The following is a 24189-nucleotide window of genomic DNA, read 5'->3' on the forward strand; positions in this document are numbered from 1 at the left end:
GGACGTCATTCATTCCCCCAGCTCCCTCTCACTGAGCACTGGCTGTCCCCAGAGCAGTGCCAGGGCCAGTAAGGGGGGGCAGGAGCTCGGACCCAGGTGTGATGCGAGGGCACCCCATGTCCTGGCTTAGTCCCTGGGAAGCGGGGCATAACCTGCTAAGCTGGCTGGCTCCCATGTCAGGAAGGAAGTTCAGTGGAGAGGGGTTGGCCATGAGTCTTTGGCAGCCTTTTTCACAACAGCTGAGGGATGGTGCCTCTCCTGGGGAAGGTGTCTCAATTAGGGCACCAAGTGTCCACTACGCTGGGGCCATGGGAAAGGGACAGTCACACAGCACCTCACTGGCAGCACTCAAACTCCCAAGTGTGGGATCCTTCGAGGCTGTCCTTAATGCTCCCCACTTCGGCCAACTTGTCCTGTGGGAGCTTTGACTGAGGAGCATGTGTGGCCTGCAGATCAGGCTTGCACAAGGAAGAATCCAGAAGGTGGGAGGGTTGTCTCTGTGTTGATACTCAGAGACGCAGCCAAATTGGCGGGGTGTGCCTGTGTGGGCGTGTGTGTGCGGGTGTGGGAGTGAGTGCACGCATCCCTGTACTGCATCCCCGTTGACAGGTAGGAGCCTCCAGCTGGGTCTCCATCGAGGGGCTAGCGTTCCTGCCATCCACCTGGGTGAGTCACGGTCACGGTCTCTGATTTGGGCCATGGATGGCACAAACACCTCCTTCCTCCCAGCCATGCCTGGTTCGGGAAATGGAAGCCCACCATGGGCTCCGTGGGGCTGACCACAGACTGGCCACTGAAGCTGGTCCCACGCTGTGGGGTGACGAGAGGTGAGACCAGGTGGGCAGGTGGCTGGGGCTGAGGCCCCCGTGGTGGGGGGGGGAAACTGGAGGTCCCGGGGGGCCAGTGGCCTGTGCATCTGGCCTGCACGGAGGCCCTCTCTGAGCTTGTTGGAGGCCCAAGGAGGGTGTTCTGGGGTGGGGGTTGAAGGCTCCCAGAGGTCCCGCCGGGCTCCCCCAGCAAGTCTGCAGGGGCAGGTTTCTAGGGGGAGTCAGCACAGGGAGACGGACCGACCACTCTTGGAGGGAAGGGAGGCTCGCAGCCAAGCCCTGGGCTGTGTTCTCCTTCCCAGCCCGTGTCCCCTTGGACATGGATGGGAAACAGAAGTATAAGGAGAGGAGGGGGCTTCAGATCAGGGGATAGGGGGGCCATGGGGGTTGGGCAGTGAAAGGTGGAATCACAGGAGACCCTAGTCTGCGGCCCGGATGAGGGGAGGCCAGGGGCAGAGAGAAGGTGGCTCAAGGCAGAGGTGCGGACCCAAGCCGCCGCAGAGAGGTCCAGGGCCAGGCAGGAGCCCCGTGGGCAGTGGTACCAGGGGATCTGCCCCTCTCCACATATGTCCACGGGCATCGTCCCAGGCTGGGACCCACCCCTGGCTGCAGGAGAGCAGGCTGTGCGGGGAGCTGTGCCAGTCCCCCACGGAGAACGGAAGTGATGGAAATCAGTTCCCAGACTTTCACCGCAAAGGATGGATGCAAAGGACTTCTCGTCTGAAGACTGCTGGGTGGGCCTTGTGGGCAACTCGCAGTTGCCTTGGAGCCCATGATGCTCGGCTGGGGCCTCCTTCCCTCCCGGCCATGCTGTGCGGCCCTGGCATCCTGCCTGGCTGGCTGGCTGGCGGCTCTTGGAGACGGGCAGCCAGAGGTGAGCCAAGGGAATTGTCCTCCCTGGATCTCAACGGGTACACAGCAGAGGCAGGAGGCCTGGCTGCCCGGCGAGTGGGGGCAGGAAATCTGGAGGATTTCCAGAGAAACCCAGCTCACCACTTCCAGGGGGTGGGGTCCTGCTGATAACCCCCAGCTCCCTGGCTGGGCCCTGACTCTCACTGTATTCACATATTTGCTGCTCGGCTGTGGAGGGGAGGTCTTCATGTTCCCAGTGAACCGCTGAAAAAGGTGCATCTGGGAAAGCATAGCTCAACACATCTCTCCCTAAATGTGGGTTCCCCGGGCACAGGGGTGTGCTTGCTCTTCTCTTGATCCCCTTTATGATACTTAAGTGGAGGAAAGCCCAGGATGGCTTAAAATTCAAATGGCCTACAGGGGGCTTGGCACAGAATGGGGAACCCTGCCACTGAGGCAGTCCCTGCCCAGGGGCTTGCTCCCAGCACTCAGGTAGGTCCTTCCTCAGTGACCTGGGCAGGGATGGGGCGGAGCTTGGCAGAGGGGGTGGGACCTCGTGCAGTGAGGGTCCCGCCCAAGCCTGGTGACCACACCGCTAAGCTAGCCACCAGTACTTACTGGTTCCCAATGTACAGGGTAGGGCCATGCATCTCTGGAGGGGAGAGGCCCGGAGGAGTAGCCAGTTAGTGGTCAGCTGGACGGGCACCTCTTCCGACCATGTTGCTTCAGCTGCGGCCTCGGAGCGTGTGGGCTTGCGTAGGGCGAGTGGATACTGTGTTCGTTCTCAGTCTACTTTTCAGTGCCTTAAATCAGCAATTTATGGGTGAGCCCAACCTAGCTCCCTCTTCACTTATAAGGAACACACTTTCCCACCTGGACACAGGTGTGCCCTGAGGAGGGGGGTAGACAACAGCCCAAGTGTGCAAGCCCGATGTCTGGCTGCTGGCCCAGCATACACGGTTGTAGGACTCACTTGCAGCTCCCTAAGGGCAGAGGGCCCGTCTTGCCGATGGCCTAAAACATAGTAGCATGTTCCAGATGGTACCCAGAGTCGCACGCACACCCCCTCACGTGTGCCTCTGCTCCTCCCTCTGCCAAGAGGGCTGCCGTCTAGCGCTTGCTCACCAGGCACAGAGGATGTCCTGGGCCCGCCCCCGGCCTCTCCCCGCATCCAGCACACAGGCTGCTATGTCCCCCTCTCCTAACGGAGCTGAAACCGACCCGGTGGGCAGGGCCCCTCAGCCTTCCTTCTCTTCCGCTGGTCTCGGAATAATGAGAACACGCTCGGAAGTGTGACTCGGTGCCCATCAAACACAAAACCGCGGTGTGTCTTCCCTGATGGGCCGTCTGGAGAGAAGCTGTGAGCAGGGAAGGAGCGCCACACGGAGTTCTGTGTCTCTGCCTCGCACACAGTAGCGCTTCAGATAGTATCCCGCTCCAACATGTGCGGGAACCGAGGCACAGGGGGCTAAGAAGCTTTCCTGTGGGTCACGTAGACAGACATGTGGCTTCGGCCCATCCAGCACATGGGCAGGTGCCTGGCCTCCCTTTGCTGCCAGGCAGCGCTCCATCCAGGATGACCCTCTCAGGTCCGGATTCTTGGGGGAAGCTGTGTGCATCCCCCCACCTGGGCTACTTGGGGTATAAGGGGCAGCGCCGAATTTTGGAGGAAAGGCTTCAAGAAATGTCTTCCCATTTCTATGGTGCAGAGTGGCCCCAGTGGACAGGCCCACCACCCTTGTCTCTGAGGGGATGGGCAGGTGCAGGGCTCCAGTTTCCCCCCTCCCCCCAGTGCTCCTCGCCTCGAGGCGAGACAGAGCGCGGGGTCGGCACACGGCCCCTTGCTGCTCTTCCATCTCCTGCTCTCCGTTGTCTTTCCCCAAGCTGGTCTAAAAGATCAGGCAGACCCTTGGACCCCTTCCCCAGGTGGGAAGGGGCACACATGACCTCATCATTCCTTCCTTCCATGGAGGTGACCTGCCCTACCACTGTGACACATGACATGATTAAGGGTGGTGACTTGCAGTTCCCCTCTGCCATCTCAACTGGGACACCAAGACGGGGGACAGACTAGTCGCAGGACTTGTGGGGTCAGATGAAGATGCCAGGAGGCCGGCGCTTGCATGCTAAGGACAGAAGAGACTTGGGGATCCCGGCGTCCACGCTCTCGGCGCTGTCCTCTCCGAGGGACACTGCACCGGGTCCCCTCGTCCACAGTTGAAGGAAGCGTGGACAGCTGGCAGACGGACCAGAGCTGCCGGCTGGGCAGGCTTGGGGGACGGCCCCGCGCTCTCACCATCCCCTCTTCGCGCTCACCCCCAGGCCCCTCGAGTCCGCCTGCTAACAGCTTCCCCCTCTTGCCTCTAGTTCTGAGCATCGGCGAAGGAGGCTTCTGGGAAGGCAGCGCCCGCGGCCACATCGGGTGGTTCCCGGCCGAGTGCGTGGAGGAGGTGCAGTGCAGGCCCAAGGACAGCCAGGCAGGTAAGGCGGTACGGCAGGCGCCGGTCTCCACGGCCCTCGGACCCGGCTGTGCCTGTGTACGGAGAGAGGCGGCCTTTCAAAGCAAAGGCTTCTCTCTGTCATAGAAACAGGTTGATTCGATTCCTCTGGGCTCTGTCCAAACCAGAAATAGGTTGCAAGACGGTGCGGAAGCTTTTAGTTAAGGGGCTGCTCAGTACATGTTCCAGAAAACTTGGATCGTTCCTCGTAGCCATCGGGGAAGGGCTTTCGTGGGTTGACTGAATCTGGAAGGCTGGTTATCGATCTCCTGTACCGATGTCGCACATGGGCAGCTTGCGTTCACCGCGAGGCCCTCCTGTGCCCTCTGTTAGAACCACACGGTTTGATGTGTCAGTAAACACCGCTCCGAAGTGGTTGGTGTTCGCGAAGGGAGATCACTTCAGCATCTCTCAGAACTCCAAATATAGCCTTTGCTGAAAACCACTTTGAAATCTATTGCCAAAAGATTGAATTGATTAAAATGTTAAGAGGAGATCATTTATATACAATGGACTTGGGAGGAAATATGGTGCTTGGGGAAAAGGGAAGCACGTGAACCCGGTCCGTGCGTGCACTCCGCGGGCATCAGGCAGAACCCCAGGCTCACAGAGCACACAGCCAGTGGCTTTGCTGCGTCTGCTTGTGCCGGCTGGTGGTCCCCTGCCCCGTGGCCTGTACCGCTGGGAAATGAGGTGTCCTGAGGATGTGTGCTCTGGGAAGCACGGTGGTCCCCCCTGCACGTGGCTGGCTTTGCGGACTCGTCATCGGGGATGCTCAGCTGGGAAACCGGGACATTTGCCGTATGGTGGGGGTGTTGAGGTGAGAGACGTGCTGAGCTTAGGTTTGAAAGGGAAGGCCAGAGTGTTCCCCTCTGGGGAAGGTGGCTGGGCACGTCCGTGGGCAGCAGGTGGGTAAGAGCTTGCCTTCCCAGGCGTGGTGATGCACACCTTGAGCCCCCGGTACAAGCCGGACCTCCTGGCCCTGCCGCCCCTGGCCCACCCGCATCCTCTCCTGCACGCAGCGCACCCAGCCCCGCTGGTCTGTGAAGGGCAAGACCACAGCCTGTGGGCAGGACTCCCCTTCCAGGTTGCCAAATGCCTCTGTCCTCCCTCTCCTTCCCTCCAGTCCTGCTACACGGCCTCAGTGCCCTGGTCTCCCAACACACATTCTTCCCTTGGAAAGCCTCGGGCATGTGGGTGCCAGGCATTGCCGGCTGGGGGCAGCCCAGATGAACACATGTGCGGGTCACCCGGGCCTTCCTGCTCCCTGCAGCCTCCAGGAAATCGTGGCTTCCTGGAGAGAGGGCGGGGAAGGCTGGGCACTTGGCGCCCCCTCCTTCCCTCTCCTGCTGTGGGCCTTCTCCGCCCACCTGCGGACACTGCCCCACCTCGCCCGGGGCAAGAGGTCCGCGGGGCAGGTGGGCGTGGTGCAGTTCGTCCAGGCTGATGGTCTCCTCGGTCGGGGCTCCCCGGGGGTAGCGGCTTGTATGTGTATCTTGGGAAAGCTGTTGGGTGTGACATTCCTAGAAGGACGTTCTTTGCTCCTTACAACACTCTGCAGGATGGCATCCTTTTGATAACGTGGTGTTCTCTACCCAGGCTGGTGCTCAGCCCAGGGTTCAACATTTCTGGGGCTCCAGCCAGTTCTGGGGGCTGGCCGTGTGTCCTGGGGGAACTTGAGAACACGCAAACCAGTCCCTGACCCCAAGCGACTGTACCACACCCTTCTGGAACATGGCACCGTACGCTGTCACCCCACGTACGTTTCCTGAGTACGTCCTGGCCCTGGGCAGCTTGCGGGGCCTGAGCCCGAGACCTCATAGGTCTGTGCTGCCCGTAAGGATCAGAGGAGTTGGAGCTGCTCGTGTTGGCCAATGGCCACAAAGTGGCTTCAACATCGCAAATGCGTTATCTTGTGGTTCCGGAGGTCAGAAGTCTGGTGTGGGTCTCACGGCTCCCCGTGTCGGCCAGGCTACGGTCCTTTCTGGAAGCTCTGGGGGAGAGTGCGTGTCCTTGTTGTCTATGGGCTCTGGATGCTGCAACATGCTTAGCTTGTGGCCCCTCCGGCCAACTTAAGAGTGTGGCCACGTCCCTTACACGGCACGTCTCTGACCCCCTCCCACCTCTTCCCCACGTGTTAGGACACATGTGGTCAGCCTGGGCCCACCTGGATAAGCCAGGGCAGGGTAAGCTGATTTGCAACCTGATTCCCTTTTTCCATGTGAGGTCACTATTCACAGGTGCCGGGCATTAAGACGTGAGTATCTTTGGGGGGCTTCCTCTGTCCACCAGGGAGGCTAAGTTATGAACGCATGATGTAGGCAGCAGGTCAGGGGAGGAGGCATCCCTGTAACCCGGCATGGAGGGGGTGGCATGAGGGGGAGCAGACTCGGAGCTGGATTTTAGGGTGGGGAGGTTCTGGAGCGGCTCCCGCCAGGCTCTGCTTGCCTTGGGCTTTCTCAGATTGTGGCTGAGCGCCAGGGGCCGTGTTGACTGATATCTTTAGTAGAGGTATGATTTACCTGCTGGAGAGCACCGTTCAGTGCATTTTGACCCACGTGTACGCCTGTGTCTCCGAGCACGCTTAGGACGGACGTTCATGACCCCGCAAATTCTTTCCGGGTGCTTCCCGGCCACAGCGCCTTCCCCAGGGCTCTGGCAGCAGAGGCCAGTGTGACTGGTTGAATTTCCCAGAGACGGACCCCTGCAGCCCGCGCTCCTGGGCCGGCCGCCTTGCACGCAGCCGATCGTCAGCCACACTGCCGCGAGCACCGGCGATCTGTCCGTATTTGTCCACGAAGAGTGTTCTGTCACATGTGTATGCCCAAGGTACTCTGTTTACTCATGCTCCCAGCGACGGGCATTTGGGTTGCTCCTCGATTTGGGCTCATAGGAAGGTTTCTGTGCAAGCCTTTCTGCAGACATGGCTTCCTTTGGCCCCGGGAAATTGCTGGGTGCACGCCTGCAAGGTCACGAGACAGGAGTGCATTTTCGCTTCAGAGGAAACATCCAGAGAGCCGTCCCAGCTGCTGAGTCTCCTGGGGCTCCTGTGACCCCACATCCTGGCCCATGTCTGCTATTATCCGTCCCCTATGGGGCGGCCGCCCTGTGGGTGTGGCGGGTGTCGTGCTGTGGACGTCATCCACGTTCTGGGGAGGATCGTGGCACGTGGTTTCCATGTGCTTGCTCCCCGAGGTCAGCGTCTTTCAAAGGATCTGGGCACGTCTTCGTCCATCTTTAATCGGGCCACTTCTCTTGCCACTCCTGGATTTGGGGGTTCCTCGTGCACTCTGCCGTCAGCCCTTTGCCGGATACGTGCTGCAGATACTTACCCGAGCCTGGACTTCACCTTTTGTTTTCCAACTGCATCTTGAAGGAGTAGGGAGTTTTTAAAATTTTAAGCGAAGTCTCACTTCCTTATTTTTTTTCATGATCAGCACTTTCTGTAGAGCGCCCCCCACCCTCCATTTTTAAATGTTGGAAGTTGGCAGACCTGGAATATACATAGAATCCGGAGATGGTACAAAATACGTTCCACGTGTTTCCATCCCCAGCACACTCGCTCTGCACCAAGTCAGACTGGTATGGGCCTCGAATGTTCCTTCTCTTTGGGGAGCCCCACGTAAAGCAAGTGTTTAGCCGGCAAATTCCACTCTCATGCATTAAATGAAACAGGTGAGTGATTCAGGGAACCCACAGCACACAGAGGGTGGCTCAGGGCACCTTGTGGGGCTGAGCACGACCAACTGATTTCCCGTCATATGGCAACGAACATCCAGGGGCCACGGGCAGCCCCCGCAGAATGATGTGGGGGCCCCGGGTCTCCCGCTGCTTCACTGATACACGTTTGGCTCAGTGGTGTGGAGAGGTCAGGACCTGTGTCTTCAGTGTGGGAAGCCCTTGCTCTTCTGAACCTTGGTTCTCGTCTCTTAGGACCGTGTGTTTCTAGGGACATCACAGTTTCCAACAGGCTTTCCTCCGTGGTAGCTCGTCCGGCCTGGGGAGGAAGCAGGGCGGGAACTGTCCTCCCCGATTACGCACAAACACCCACGTCTCAGCACCCAGGAGCGCACCGGGCTGGGCTGTGACCTGTTCTTCGGAATCCTAACGCTGTGAGCTGTGCCACCCTTCCTGGCGGAGCGGCGGGCATGGTGATCCTGGGGTTATTGCGTGTCCCTCCCCTGTGCTTCTAGCGTGCAGGCTTCTTAAGGATGGGGGCTTTCCAGCCGGATGTATTAGATGGGGCCATGTCAGCCGCTGTAACAGATGAGCCCGTAACCTCAGCAGCTTCTGTCCTGCTGTGGCCTCACCCATTCGAAAGGGCCTTCACAGGGCCTCTGGCTCAGAAGGGACACACACCACTGCCTCTCTGTTCCCAGTGTCAAGGACCAGTCGTGGGACCTGGACGCCACAGGGCTCGGCCTTGTGGTCCCCGGCCAGGAGCCACTACTGGTGACTGACCCCTCAGGAGGCTAGGGACAGAGGGACGTGAACGTGGGCACAGATAACAGGTATACGTACATATAAAGAACTGGCTCAGGCGACTGTGGGGGCTGGCAGGTCTGAGATCCACAGGGCAGGTTGGCCGACTGGAGCCTCGGGCAGGAGCTCTGGCTGCACTCATGAGGCAGAATTTCTTCTTCGAGAAGCCTGATCACCCACACTGTCCAGGAAATCTCCTCTGCTCGGAGTCAGCTGGTTGTAGGTGCTGCGAGCCGTCTAGAGAACACCTTTACAGCAACACCTGGACGAGTGCCTGGCGGTAGCCAGGTGCTGCGATCTGGTCAGGTTGACACCTAGAACTGACCACCACCATGACCGACCCACGCTGTGGATGGAGGGAAGGATGGTGGCCACCTCCGCCCGGCAGGGACCTCAGCAGCCCCTCCAACTTTCCATCACGTCCCCATCCGTAAGTCCAGGCTGTCAGGTTGGAGTGCGGCTTGATCCTGTCTCTGCAGGATTCCACACATGAACCGCGATAGGGCATGCCCCCGATGGCAGATCTCGAGTAAGAAACAGGTAAAATATTTGCAAAATCATCACCGGGAGCCCTTTGATGAGTCAGTGTATGGAAAGCAAAAGCTTGCGGGTGCAATTTGCAGGGACACAGTCCATGTGTAAGCAGAAGCTGTGCAACCGCGTCCCCCCGTGTGAGAAAATGACAAAACCAAGTCACTGCCAAGCAAACGGTATCTTAGCTTCTGAGACGAAGGCCCGGACAGTCTGACGAACACATTCACTTAGAATAAGATGACAAGGTGACATGAACAGCCGCTGTCCCCAGCCTCCAGAGACAGCCAAATTCTGGTCACCTGAAGGCCACGGAGCTGGGCGGTCCAGACCTCAGGTGCAGGACAGCATGTTCTTAACTCCTGGTGCATCCTCGTGGCCTGGCGCTGGTCCATGCTGGGATCCCTCTGCTTCTTGGGGCGGCTGTATTCCGCTCACCCAGCATTTCCTGGGACTGTGCTGGTGCACATCACACCTGCACGCTGCAAGGCCGGGCAGTGTTGTTCCAGTCTTTCCAGACTTGGAGTCTTGATCCCTGTCCCCAGGAACGTCCTGTCACCCTCACCTCTCAGCTTAGCTTTTGTGGGTCATGCATGTGACCTTCCCGGCACACTCAGGAGGTGGGGACATGGCAGTGTAGGTGGAAGGTGCTCGCTTATCCCAGCCTACCCAGCCTCACCTTCCTTTCTGGGAAGCTCCTGGATTGCTTCTTCCATTTCCTGAAATTTTGCTTCTTTCCTCACATTCTCCTCTTCGTGCAGAGACATCAACACTGGGTGCCCTTGAGAAAAATCATTTTGCCCCTGTATGTCTCAGTTCTCAGTTTGGTGCTTGCATGATCTTGTGTTTCTAATTTTTTTGCATGAAATAGAACAAACACAGAGAGGAACTCAACAAACCATGATGTGTTGCTTAGCAAATGGCTATAAAACGATACCCCTGCCCCACGTCACCAACAGCCCCAGAGCCCCCCATGCACCCCTTCTTAACAGAACACTCTCTCCCCACTGCTAACCCCACCCTGACTTGCATGCCAGTCGCCTCCTTATTTTGTTAAAGTTCTGCTTGCTTACTTTGCATCCCTAGACAACGTAGCATAGTTTTGGCCAATTTTGAACCATTTGTAAGTGGAATCAAACAGTGTGTGTGTTGTGTTGTGTCCGGCTTCTCTCCTCACCTGTGATACCTGGGTTGTGTGAGTGGCTCGGGGTACCCATTTCGTCCCATTAAGTCATTCATCGGGTTTTGTCCATCTGTCCTGCCAGGGGGGGGCCACCTGCAGTCCCTGTCCCCTGGTGTAAACATGTTTGCACTTCTTTTCCTCATACCCCAGGATGGGTGGTGGTCAGGCCAGGGTGTGTCCCCCGTCTCTCTGGATCCTTCAGCCACGTCCTAAGTGTGCGTATTAGTCTGTGCACACTGCTATAACAAGTAGCACAAGTAGGGCAGCTTAAACAGCAGACATTTATTTCTCCCAGTTCTAGAGGCTGGAAGTCCGAGGTCGAGGTGCCAGCATGGTTGGCCTCCTGGCTCGCAGATGGCCACCTGCTCACTGCGTCCTCACAGGGTCGAGCTCTCTGGTACCTTTTCTCATAAGGGCATTAATCCCATCGTGGGGCTCCCACCCTCACGACCTCCATGGACCCAAATTACCTCCCACATGCCCCACCTCCAAATACCATCCCATCAGGGGCAGGGCTTCGACCGATGCGTTGGGCAGCACAGACTTTTAGTCCCTGGCGATGCTGCGTCCACATCTCGCCAGCACGCGCTACCGGCAGACCGTTTCCACTGTGGGTCTTACGCCCATGCCGCATCAACACAGGACTTCAGTTTGTGTTGCTCTCATTACTTCTGAGTGTGAGAACTGTTTTTGTATGTTTATTGGCCATTTATTTGCATTTTTTGGTCAAGTGTCAGTTCAGGTCTTTTGCCCATTTTTCTTGAGGGTCGTTTGTGTATTACTGATTTGTGGTCACTCTTTATATATTGTATAAGAAAACCATTCTCAACGATACATATTTGCTACATCTGTTCCCAGACTGTAGCCAGGCTTCTCCCTGGGAGGCCGGAGACCCTTTCACGTGGCTCTCGTGGTCACCAGCCTTCTCCTTACCATGGAAGAGGCAGGCATGGGTGCAGGGCAGCCTGCAGATGGCACGCCAGCTCGACTGTGACCCCATCACCCCCTTTCCACCTTATTTAATGTGAATGCACCTTCTGTCTCTGGCAGGGGATGCTGGTTTCCCATTTAAAATGATGATTTGAAGAGCTTCTTATTAGAAATAAACGTATAGGGACAACTACACTTGTAAAACCCGGCCCTGCTGCTTTGGGGTTGCTTAGCTTTGACCCTTTGCCCACACAATCCCCTTAACTCAGTTAACCGAACTTAACCTAATTAAAAAGCCCAGGTCACCCAAAGGCCTCCAGGATGACTGGGTGGACAGATTTCACACGTGTGTGCTGGGGGTGGGTATCATGGGTCTGTGGGCTTGGTCCATGTAACTGCTGTCCTTAGCAGACCATGGGGTGGTCCATCACAGAACACTGTGACACTGGTCCTGCACCAGCCCCTGGACCGGACATTTCTCATCTCCAAAACAGCCCCACAGGCTAAGTGTCGTCATTCCTCTTTTGCAAAGAAGGGAGCATGGGCCCAGAGACATAGAGCACTGTGTCCAGGGTCGCACAACCTGTGAGTGAGAGTGACAGGCTTCAGAGCGGGATCTCTCCTGCTTCAGCAAACCTGTGGGTCACTTGAAAGAGGGAACATTCCCACATTTAAAAACACCCGATTATAAAAACTGAAATTGTCTATGAAAATGTGAACCACTAGATTGGAACAGTTTTGTTCTTAAAAAGAAGCATAGGGTCATTTTTAGGGCATCCCCTAAATGGAAGCACAGAATAAAAGGTTCCTCTGAGACTTGAGGTGTCCCCGGGAAGACATGGGGTCTCTAGGCCCAGTTTGAGAAAACCTAGATTTAGGGTTCAGGCCTCTCTGTTGGAGAAGAAAGTCTAGCCTCTGGTTGCTGAGAATCCCACACCTGGCCCAAGGCAGAGCTGGTGTGGACATCTGATTTTGAACTTCTAACCCAGAGCTACTCCTTCTCCCATCCCAGTCCGGGGGGTACTCTGTTCATTATCGCTTTTTTAATTGGAGGTGACAAAACCCCAGAGCTCCCTCCAACACCCTCTTCCCCCAAAAGGGAATTATTATCTTACATAATTGAAAAACCCAGGGGCTGGCTTCAGGCATAGCTGGATCCAGGTGTTGAAATGAAGTCGCCCGCTTTCTCTCCATCTTTAGGCACTGATTCCTTCCTCTGTAACAGCTTTATTCTTTGGCCAACTCACTTGTCAGGGTGGTCCCTGACAGCTCTGGGCTTAGTCCTCCTGAGTCCCAGGCCAGCATAGAGAGAACACGTCTTTTCCTGCCTGCTGGGCAAGCATCAGCGATTGGCCCTGATTGGGTTGACCTGGGTCATGGAAAGGGGCAGAACCAGTTGCTAGAACTGGGGGATGAGTGTGCTTAGGAAGTGTGACTGGCTGGGCCTGGGATAGAGGAGTGAGTGTGGGCAGATGGTCTGCTAAGGACAGTTGGGGTGCTGTGACCAGCAGAAGGAGGGGGGCAGCAGAGCCTCGTGGACGTCCAGAGACATCCCTGCAGCAGGGAGGCCCAAGCATTTGGGCTCTTTGAATAGGAGAGGAGCCGACGCTGTGACCTGCTCTCACTGAGCTGCGAGCACTTCCCGGGGAGACAAAGAAGGGGTAGGAGCTGTTACCCAGTGCTCGTTGCGGCTCCGGGTAGAGCCATCGGGACAGGAGCTAGTGGGGTTCCGGTATGAAACAGAAGCCCCATTTGTCACAGTGCGTACGAAGGCTCTGCAAGATATCACAACAGGCATATGGTCGGTGCTTCCAAAATAGAATGTATTTTGTTATCTTTAGAACATTTAAAAATACAGGCAAATGACTCCATTAACACAATTGTAATCTAAAATATTAATAAGCAACAAAAGAGCCAGCTTCCGAAGGAGTTACTAGCTGTTCCCTAACGGAACATAAAATAAATATGAGGACTCATTGTCCTGGTTGCTAATGATTATGTTTTTGTTAAACAACCGTGGCAGAATCATGCAGGCTTCCCCCTTCGTCTTTCTTTTACGCCATTTTATTAAAATACACTTGGAGCCTCGCCTCTTTGGTGTGTGCGCACTGTTGTCTCTGAGCAGCTGCTCTGTGTTTTAAACACCAGTTTCCACGTTCAGCCTTGCCCCCGAGATAGAGTTCTGCCAGGTCTGTCTGTGGCTTCCGGTTTGGTGGGGCGGTCTCGGTCTCTGGCATCGCTCTGGGGTCCCGGGCCCTCCCTCCCTCCTCTCCCAGCGGTGGCGGCAGCCTGCCCTGGGTTACCGTGGCAACCTGGTGATGCCGGTACCAGCCCCGCCCTCCTTCCCCATGTCCCTCCTGCCGCTGCAGGGTGTGTGTCTGCAGCTCCTTTCGAAAAGTCACCTCGCAGGGCCATTGCTCTGGGCCGGGGCCAGACCTGTATGGACGGTGGTGGGCAGGAAAGAGGTTTCTGTCTTTCTGCCAGGTCGGCGATGAGAAACTGACAGCCGGGGGAGCTTAAACAGCGAGATATTTCTTTCTCCCAGTTCTGGCTTCTGGAAGTCCTAGACCCAGGTGTCACCGGGGTGGGTTCCCGGTGAGGACTCTTCCTGGCTTGCAGGTGTAGGTGATGTCCTCATGTGGCTTTCGGCTGTGAACATCTCCATATCCCTTTCTCTTCTCAGAAGGACACCGGTCCTATGGGATTAGGGCCCCACCCTTATGACCTCACATAACCTCACTTAACCCTAACAGCATTCTCAAAGGTCCGCATATACAATCATGTTGGGGTTAGGGCTCCAGTATAGGGGCTTTGGGGAGAGGGATGCAGTTCAGTTCACAGCGTGCTGAAGAGCGGTAGCCGTGAACCGAGCGGTGTCCTCCCCCACCACCTCGTCCCATTCCCCACCAGGACCACTGCGTTGTCTGAGTCGAGGGCGGTGGCTGTCTCCTCTGTCCTGAGGCTCCCGTCTGACCAGGCTGCACGCTGATGCCCCAGCATTCAGAGGCCTCTTAGGGTCCTCTGTTCTGGAGACAGGGCTCGGAGCCAGGTCCACAGAAGAGACAAACATCAGAGTCCATGGCTCTGATTTAAGGCCATGAGCCTGGAACCAGGGGCTCACCATCAACTAGCTGCTGTGTGGCCTTGGGCAAGTTACTTGGCCTCTCTGATCTCCAGTTCCTGCTCTGTGAGACGGCAGTGGCTGCAGTGTGTTTACCGCAGCATGGCTGGGAGGGGCCGGTGAGCCCGTGGTGGAAAGCACTGGGCATGGTCTGGCTCGCGGGCATGCTCACGGAACATTGGCTCTTGGATTGTTATCATCCTGCATAACACATCTGCACATGCCCACGGAACGTGGCCCTAAACCCAGCCGTTTAAAAAGTAATGGGGTTCCAACCCTGCCCAGTGAAGCCAGGATGTGTGGGGGGACCTAGGGATCTGTATGTTTCAGCGACTTTCCAGGCTTTCCAGGTGGGCTGTTAGATGGGCTGGGATCTGAGCCCTGAGATGGAGCAGGTTTAATTGGTACAAATGGTGTGAGCTAAGGGGGTGGAAGGAGAAGGCCTGTAAATGAGTGTGTAAATCCATGTTTGTCAGGTGAGTTGATCACTGTATATTGCCCTCCGCAAGGGCATAGAACTCAGGTTACAGCTGCTGACACTGGTGTTCCCCACACCTAGCATGGTACCTGGAATGGAAGAGGTGCTGAGAAAGTACTTCCTGGATGGGTGGGTGGGTGGATGGAAGGACAGATGATGGATGGATGGATGGGTGGATGGATGGGTGGGTGGGTGGGTGAGCGGATGGAAGGATGGATGGGTGGATGGAAGGGTGTATGATGGATGGGTGGGTGGGTGGGTAGATGGATGGATTGTTGAGTGGGTAGACGGGTGGGTGGAAGGATGGATGTTGGATGAATAGATGGGTGGGTGGGTAGAGGGTTGGGTGGAAGGATGGATGGGTGGATGGAAGGGTGTATGGCGGCTGGCTGGGTGGGCGCATGGGCGCATGGTGGCACTCTGCACGGGGTGGTTGTAGACACCCGTTCTATCTCTCGCACACAGCTATAACCCTCCGACCCTGTGATTTATTCAAAACTATAGAGTCTAATCAGCAGGGAAGGCAGTGGACTATTATGAGACCAAAGAAAACACCAGCATCGTCGGCTTCTCAGGCCAGAGTTTCTTTGGAGCTTCAGCCCCTGGAGATTATTCGGGGAGAAGTTCCCTTCAGCCAACATGATGTGTAGTGGCCTCAGACTCTGCCTGTCTGCTCTGTCCCCTGAGTTTAGCAAGCAGGCCTCTCCCGGCCCCTGCAGAGCTGTGCAGTGGCACTGGGGTTTGGGCATCCTGCTCGGGAAGGGTGGCTGACCTGTCCTCCTCGCCCATGCCATGAGCAGTATGGGCTCTTAAGGGCCCGGGAAGACAGATGTTGTCGTGCCCTATAAATGGTAGCGTGAATGAAATGCTCCCGGTGCATGCAGGTGGCTGCTGACCGTCCATCTGTCAGACTAGTGAGGACAGCCCTGAGGCCTCTCCATAGACACCTGGGCACCCGGTTTGAGGATGGCTAGCCAGAGCCAGGAGCCTCCCCTCTGCTGGGGCACAGCGGGAACCAAGGGCCATCCCCCCAACCCCAGAGTGCACCGTGGCTCGTTTTGGAAAACGAAAGCCATCATATGGTGCTCTGTATTGAGTTAAGATGTTGTTTTTGGCTCCTCCGAAATAGACGATAGGAAACAGAACTGGGGATAATGAATAAACATTGGCTTATGGGGGCTGCATGCTGGGAACGATGAAATCTCACACTGGCAGATGAAATTTAAGACATGCATATGCAAAGGAGGTAAGTGAGGGCCGGGCTCCTGCTCCAACAAACCGTGTAGCCAAGGAGAGCATCTGGAAGGACGCTGTGTATGTCCCCCATTCCCAGCCGGTTGGGGTCGGGGAGAACCGGGGTAGGGAGGAGCCTGGGCCCCTAGGAGACTGGGCAGAAAGTGGCCACCCAGGCGCCACCCAGACGTGGACTGGAAATCGGTGCTTGCGCTTGGCAGATGCAGCTTCCCGAAGCTTCGGCGTGGTCCATCTAGTCGAGTCCTCAGATCAGTTCTTGGGGGCGGCCCCTCTCTCGCCTCACTTTGCATCGCTTGGAAATCCTAAGGTCTTCAGACATGGCACCCACCTTTCTGTTTTCTTAAACCAAAATAGAATTCCCATACCATGAAATCTCCCCTGCGAGGGCGGGTGGTTCCGTGGTTTTTAGTCTATTCACAAGGCTGTGCAGACATCACCGCTGACTCAGCCCAGAACAAGCCCGCCACCACCCCCACCCCGCGCCCCCAGCCTGGGCGAGCGTGCCCCACCCTCTGTCTGCATAGGTCTGACCGTCCTGGATACCGCACGTGAACGCAGCCTTACGGCAGATGCTCTCTGGTGACCAGTTCATTTTAGCAGAATGGGTCTGGGGCTTCATCCAAGGGGTGGCGCGTATCAGAATGTCATTTCTTTCTGAGGTTGAATAATATTCCCTTATATAGACCACATTTTGTTTACGCACTCATCACATGGACATTTGGGTTTTCACTTAGGGGTTTTTGTCAAGAGTGCCGCTGTGAGCATTTCCATGCAAGTTTCTGTCTGAGCACCTGCTTTCGGTTCTCCTGGGTGCATACCCGGGGTGGAAGTGCTGGGTCACGTGGTAACGCCACGGTTAACCTTCCAAGGACCTCCCAGACGGTTTTGCCTGTCCCATTCCCACCAGCCCTGTGAAAGGGCTCTGACTCCCCACACCCTCGTCAGCTCTTCCTTTTCATTTCTGGATCATAACCATCCGAGTGGCTGTGAGCTGGTGTCTCCCCGTGGGTTTCATCCACGTTTCCCCAATACCCAGGGATGCCGGGTGCCCCTCCGCGCACTTACCGGCCATTTACCTAACTTCTGTGGGGAGCCCTTCACTTTTATAGGCGATAAATTATGATCCACGTTGTGTCTGGTCCTGTAGCGAGTCTGCAAAGTAGAGAGAGGTATAAAAGGAGAAAATAAAAGTCGCTCGTAACCCCATGCCATGTTGGTAATCACCACTGAGATGTTGGTACTTCTGTGAGTCTAAACGTATATTAAGCAAAATCGAGTGCATCCTTTTAAATTACGGATCCTGCTTTCTTTCTTCCCCGAGCGACAAAGGACATCATATCATGGGTTGAAAACACTCTTCCAGAACACCAGTCCCGGTGGCTCGCCACACTGTCATTGGAAAGGCACTGACAAATCCTTGACCACCCCTGCTGTCCTTGACATGACGGTGGCCGTCAGTTTAGCCCTCTTCCAACTCGTGACATTGTCGCCAAGTTTTGCTGTTGCAGGTAGCACTTCCGTGAGCAGCCTCACTGTTAAAGCGCCACGTGCTTCTCCTTCGGGTGCTTGTTCCGGAATCCGCCTGCCCAGATAGATACTTCGCATGGCACAAGGCCGCCCCTGTCCTCAGCCCTCGAAATGTGCAGAGGCCCAGGGCAGCAGCCTGACTGCCTCCTTTCTGTCTTTTTCCAAGAGTTGTCCAGCCTTCCTCTCAGAGTTCAGCTGCCTGTGACCTCCTAAAGATAGGGGCAGCCACGGCCCCTGGGGCCAGGCCTTGGGCACATGGAGTATGCTCTTTCTCAAATTAGCAGGGATTCGCTTCATGGGCCGGTGACCCCCGCCTCTGCAAGGGGCCCCACACTTCCGTACGCTCTGAAGCCGCCATCCTGAAATTCTTTGTCAGCTTTGAACCTGGAGCCCCCCACTTTCCTTTGGCTCTGGGTCCCACAACTCACATGGCGTACCCTGTGGGCTTGGAAACGTGCCCGCGGGCCTCCATCCTGCACCGGAAGCCATGCGTTTTGTGCGCGTCCTTGGAGACCTTCACCTCTAGATATGCCATCTTTAATCAAAGGCACTTGGTTCTGAAAACTGCCATGGCTCCCCGGTTCCTGCTGGCCCAGACTGGTGGATTCGGGAGTCCTTGCTACAGCTTAGCTTGGAGCAAAGATTTGGCTCCAGGAAGTCTGCATTGTTTATGCAACCTTCAAACCCCAAGGACGGGGTCTACACTGCAATGGCTTGCTGACCAACACCCCAGACCACCTGCTGCCGCTCCCTGTCAGGGCCTCGGCATCAGTTCCTGTTCCCCAACCCCCTGCCTTCCTCTGGGTTGTTTAGATCAGATTTGTTTGAGACATAATTGCTGAATGCAGCCAGGCCCCCCAGGAGCATGGTCCATCCTGGCACGGCTGCCAAGAACTGCAAAGGTCCCCCTGGCTGCCCCTGCTTATTTAGCCGAGATGGAAATGTGCCCTTCACCCGATTCCAGAAACTGCACTCCACGTGTGTGCAAACGAGCCTCCGCTGGGCTTCTCCATGGGGTCTGCATTTCCCTGGCTGGACGCCTCCTTCATCAGGCACCCAGAGTGCTCCCAGCCTCCGCATCTCTCAGCGGGTTCCCCTCCCTCCTTTCCTTTCCCGGACCCATGGAGGGTCACGCGATGGGAGAGAACAAGCCCGCGAGCCTTGACTCGCTGTGTGGGGAGAAGGGACTGAGTCCCAGGGAGGGGAACAGCACCAAGTCTTTGTCTAAGGCAAGGAGGTCCACGGAAGCTGAAATCGGGGTCCCTCGTCATCACTGCAGAGTTTCTGGTTTGCAAGTGGCTACAACATCTCCAAGTGCCAGGTTGTTTTCTCAGTATCTTCCCCGGGAGAGAAGGCGAGCATCCCACCCTCGTGGGCCCATTTCACAGATCAGGACTCTGGAGGCTGTCACACTGGGGCCCAAGCTCATGGCCTCTTGTGCACAGCAATGTCTGTCCCAGTGGGTCTTTTAGGGCCAGCAGGGGCCTCAGAGGTCATATTGCCGAACAGCTAACCTTAGCCATGCCTAACCGTGACCTTGACGGGCTCCAGAAGTTCAGACACATAAGGAGCACGGGTTCCTAGCGATGTCAGCAGCTGCCCTGACGGCCTCCGTGAACCCCTAGCACGTGTTATAAGATTTCTGTTATCAGAGACGGGGCTGGGCTGGCGGCTCCATCTCCCGGAAGGACACCCGAGGAGCAGAGAAGGAGAGGGCACCAGGCTCCGAGTCCACACCCAGTACCCTGGAGCGGAGACTAGAGCTTTCTCTCTCCCCTTGGCCAGAGCTTTGTCTGACCCAGATACCTGGCTGAGAGGGGTTTTCACCTCCCCTACTGCACGCCGGCCCATCCGAGAAGGCCCAGGTACCTTCCCTGTGAGCCAGGACCGGAGGGGGCCCCCGGGTCCTGCCTTCCAGCAGCTGTACCACCACCCAGGGCCGAAGAGGCCACCCCCTCCTCACAGCTGGTCCCCCTCTTTGGCCTCCATCAGGGGGAGGGGGTCAGCCCAGCTCCTGCGTCTGCACAACACTGTGCGTGTTGGCCTCTCCTTGCTGGCAGTCAAATCACTCAGGGTCACAGACCTCACTGAGGGGCAAGTGAAAGCTGCACACGCACACATCCTTACACACACGCACACGCATACATGCTTGCAGAGTGCGCACAGACCCACGTATACACAGGAGCCTGCACACTTGTGTGTGCATGCACACATACTTACACGTGCACACGCACACGTGTGCTTGCAGAGTGCGCACAGACCCACGTATACACAGGAGCCTGCACACTTGTGTGTACATGCACACATACTTACACGTGCACATGCACACGTGTGCTTGCAGAGTGGGCACAGACCCACGTATACACACGAGCCTGCACGTGTGTGCATGCACACATACACTCATGCACATGCACGTGTGCTTGCGTGTGTGCACATACACGTGTACACACACAAGCCTACACGTGGGTGCATGCACACATACACTCGTGGACACGCACACGTGTGCTTGCAGAGTGCACACAGACCCATGTATACACATAAGCCTACACCTGTGTGAATGCCCACACACACGCACACACGTATGCTTGCAGAGTGCATACATCAACGCATACCCAGTCTTACACACATACTTACACGCACATCCACACGTATGCTTGCAGAGTGCACACATATACGTGTATACACACGAGTCTGCACACGCATGCATGCTTGCACACGCGTGTGTACATGCTATTCCGGGTGCTGCTTGAGAAGTCTCAGGGGGCCCCTGCCCTGTGCTCTGAGTGCAGTGTGTCCACCAAACACCAACTCAGGTGAACATGCAGCTCCAGCGTTGCTTTGGGGCCGTGCTGTCCTTGAGCCCTGGCACAGATAAAAAACCCCAGTGATGATCTGACCTATTTCCCGTTCCGGAAGCTCCCAGCTCTTCTCGTGGACAGTCCTAGAAGGAGTCTGATTGCCAGCGTGACTGGCTCATTTGTCATGCAGACGGGGACGGTTCTGAGAGCAAAGGAGGTCAGCCGGCCGCCTCCTGGGCTGCCCCACCTCCTTCCAGGAGCCGGGGCCTGGTGGTCCTGCCGCCCGGGGTGGGCACGAGCTCCCCAGTCAGGAGGCCAGAGCAGGGGTATCCTGGCCAACATTCCCCTGCTCCTTCCTTCACCCTGACACCCTGGCAGAAAAGCGGTGCGGGCCCCAGGTTCCCTGGAGGAGAGCCCGTCCCCGCGTCACAGGTGAGGACAGAGAAATGGCTTCTCTGGGTCCGAATGAAGTCCCAGCGCAGCAAGCCCCAGGGGCTGATGGCCGGCTGCCCATATCGAAGCAGCTTCAGGGGAAGGTGGAGATGGCCGCTCCCGGCAGGGCCTTGGCACGTTCTGTGGGCATGCAGCACAGGGCTCTCAGCTCCCACGTTGGCAGCAGGAGGGCGAGCCCCCTGGAGACCTGCCTGCAGACACCGAGAGGGCTGGTGGGGGTCTGAGCCTGGCCAGGCCCTCGGCGTGGGGTGGACCTGGTGAGTCTGGGACCCTGGGGCCTCCCTCAGCTGAGCGGGCAGGGCTGTGTCCGACAACCCTTTGTGCCTGAGGGTCACCCCGGTGACACCCCCCCCCGATGCCCACCTGCAGGGGCTCCTCACAGGGGCACAGCTACTTAGCTGTTCATGCCTCTGCATTGGTGGGGATCCTGGCTTAGACAGTGACCAGGGGAAGTCATTTTCCGTCTCCATACTTGGACCCCTCACCTGTAGACAGCCCTCATGGCCACCATGCTGGGCTCTGGTGCAAATTCAGAGGACACCCATAGAGGCGGCCAGCATCTCCTCGTGCAGCCGGGGACCCCAGCACGCCTTGCTGCAAGAACAGTCCCAGTCCAACTGCATAGCATGCCCTCCTGGGCCCAGAGTGACCTGCTGAGAGAGTGGGGAGCCTGCTGCATCCCCCATAGCAGGACCAGGGCCGCTCGGTGCACACACAGGGCAAGGCACCTGAAGCCACAGGCAGGGGAAGGCTCAGGGCCCGGGTTAGCACTGTGTGCAATGTGAGAGCACAATGATCTTCCCCCAAACCTGTGCGGCCAGCACTGGGGATCCAGTGTCCGGGACTCTGCTCCTCTGTGCATGCCCTTCTCCATGGCAAACTCTGCTCCTCCATCGAGCGCTCAGCCACCACCTCCAGGAAGCTCTCCCTGCCTCTCCCCAGCACCCCCTGAACGTGCCTCTGTTGTGGCAACACTCACAGCACGTCTGGCTGTCTGCTCTTTGCAGTTTGGGAACTCCGTGTGCAGGGACAGGCACGGAGGCTCCAGGAGTCCAGGGTAGTGAGTCAGAGAAGCCTAAAGAGACCGAAGGGAAGGCCCTCCCCGGCCGAGGTATGCCCCAGGGGAGCCTTGGGAACATGCACTCCCACGTTCGAGACAAGAACCTAGGAAAGCAGGTGTGAGCGCAAGCCTACCACCTCGCTGGCCCTCTGCCTCTGTGGCTACCCCTGGGCACCTCTCCCTCCCCCTCCCCCTCCGAGCTCCTCTGCCTCATTTCTCCTGATGCCGGAGTCCTGACCTGGAAACTGCCCCAACCCTGGCCGCTCCTTTGCTTGTGGATTAAATCAGGAGCAAAGACTCAGGAGATACCAGGGGCCTCACGCGAGCTGTTCCTGTCCCCTCCATGGGAACAGGCTTTGGAGTGGGGCCAGCTCACTGAGTGAATGCCCCTGAGAGGGTGGCCCCTGCCCTACAGACACGACAGGCCACCACATGTGCGACTGTCTCCATTTTACTAAGGAAGAAACCGAGGATCCAAGCTCGGCAGCTTTCCCAGGAGCCCCACTAGCCGGTGGCCCACGCTGGGTCTCAGCCCTGCAGAGTTGGGCAGGAGAGGCCCAAATGACCTGTAATAATATCCCCCCCTCCCGCCAGGAGTGGAGGCATGGAGGGAAGGCACTGGTGGCCAGTCAGAGCCCCCGGCAGAATGTTCTGGAATCTTTTCTTTTTTTTTTTAGTTTTTTTTTTTTTAAATTGAGGTGAAATTCGTGTAACATAAAATTAATCATTTTGTGGTTGGCTCTGAAATTTAGAATACTCAAGAGTTTCTGCAGCCATCACTGCTGTCTAACTGGAGAACATTTTCATCATCCCAGAAAGCATCCCTGTTCCCTTCGGCCTCATCTCCTCCCCCCGGCACTCAGCCTCTACTCCCTGCCTCTGTAGATTGTTCTCTTCTGTACATTTCATATAAATGGGATCCAGTAACAGGTGGCTTCTTTCACTGAGCGGAGTGTCATCAAGGTCCTTCCACGTAGTAGGGTGTCGCTGCTTCATGCCCTTTTTATCCATTGGTCCATCGACGCACTTTCAGGCTGTTCCCTCTCTCTTGGCTGCTCTGGATGGTGCCGTGGTCCGTATTCCCGTGGAAGGATCCACTGACCTGCTTTCAGGTCTTTAGGATACACACCCAGGAGAGGGATTACTGGGTCATATGGAGTTGTGTGTTTCAGTTTGTGAGCAACTGCCGGGCTTTTCCCCATTCAAGCATCCTGATGCTGTAGAGTGCAGTCAGCGGCTGGTTGCCTCTGGGAGCAGGGGAGGTAGCTCTCTGCATCTTCCCTGAGGCCAGCATTCCATGCACAGAGCCCAGCTCCCAGGTGGGAGCTGCCCCCCAGCGCTTCCCTGCATCTGTGCCCCCGTCCCCTGACCACGCGCTCCCCGGGGCAGGGACGCTGCCTGACCGTCCGCTCCCCGGGACCTGGCCCGCCACACTGTGGGCCCGCCATGGACGGATGCTTGCTGATTGGAGCTAGGGGCATCGCTTTGAGACAGCTCGTTATTTTGTAACGAGCGTTAACCAGCCCGAAACAGATTTAGAATTCAATGTGGTTAAAAATCATCAGTCTTATGCCGTTTAAAAATTGCTTGTCATTTTGTATGCCAAGAACTCTTCCAGCAGCCTACTTTTCCAAAATGATTGCTGATTGGAACAAAAACATTACCACTAAAATTAGCGTGACAAAATGGAGTTGTTATGGAACAAAAAGAAAATCGGCAGGTACCTGTTAACAAATGAGGACGGCCCCCACCTGCGGGAGGAGCGCCTGGCAGGGCTGCCCGCGTGCTCGGGGGCATCCACGGCCATGCGAGGCTCCACCGTTTGGTTAAACGTGGGATGAGCCCCGTCTGAGACAGTGGTGGCTTACCGGTGGCCACCGCTGTAGGGATGGAAGCCAGGGTCTGCCACGTGCAAGGAAACCCTGGGGAAATGCTGATAAAGAAGATGCTTTTGCATTAGCATAAAAATCCAGGCATTCTGGGCTTGGGAGGAGAGACCGGTCCCCACCTTTGCCATCCCCTTCCATCTCAGCTGGAGCATCTCCGTCATGCCGCTCCCGTGTTTCTCCAAAACGCCAGCACCAGCTCAGGTCTGTCTCAGCCACACACGACAGGACAAACACAGAAGAGCCGTGGTTTCGATGAGATCGAGGTTTCCTTGTCACGTTGGAGGCAGAGGAAGGTGGGCCAGAGCC

General features: G+C 56.8%; 1 protein-coding gene across 11 annotated transcripts in view; it reads left to right on the forward strand.

Moving 5' to 3' along the window:
- Positions 1 to 24189, forward strand: part of SHANK2 (SH3 and multiple ankyrin repeat domains 2) — a 427977-nt gene that overhangs the window by 176131 nt on the left and 227657 nt on the right. For all 11 annotated transcript variants that reach the window (XM_088018088.1, XM_088018082.1, XM_088018083.1 and 8 more), the window contains one exon: positions 4047 to 4160. In XM_088018088.1, coding sequence (XP_087874214.1) covers positions 4047 to 4160 — 114 coding nt within the window. The remainder of the gene's footprint in view (positions 1 to 4046; positions 4161 to 24189) is intronic.

The sequence above is a fragment of the Eumetopias jubatus genome, unplaced genomic scaffold (assembly GCF_037043125.1).
Source record: "Eumetopias jubatus isolate StellerSeaLion01/CBP00866 unplaced genomic scaffold, mEumJub1_p1.0 scaffold_13, whole genome shotgun sequence".
NCBI lineage: Eukaryota > Metazoa > Chordata > Mammalia > Carnivora > Otariidae > Eumetopias > Eumetopias jubatus.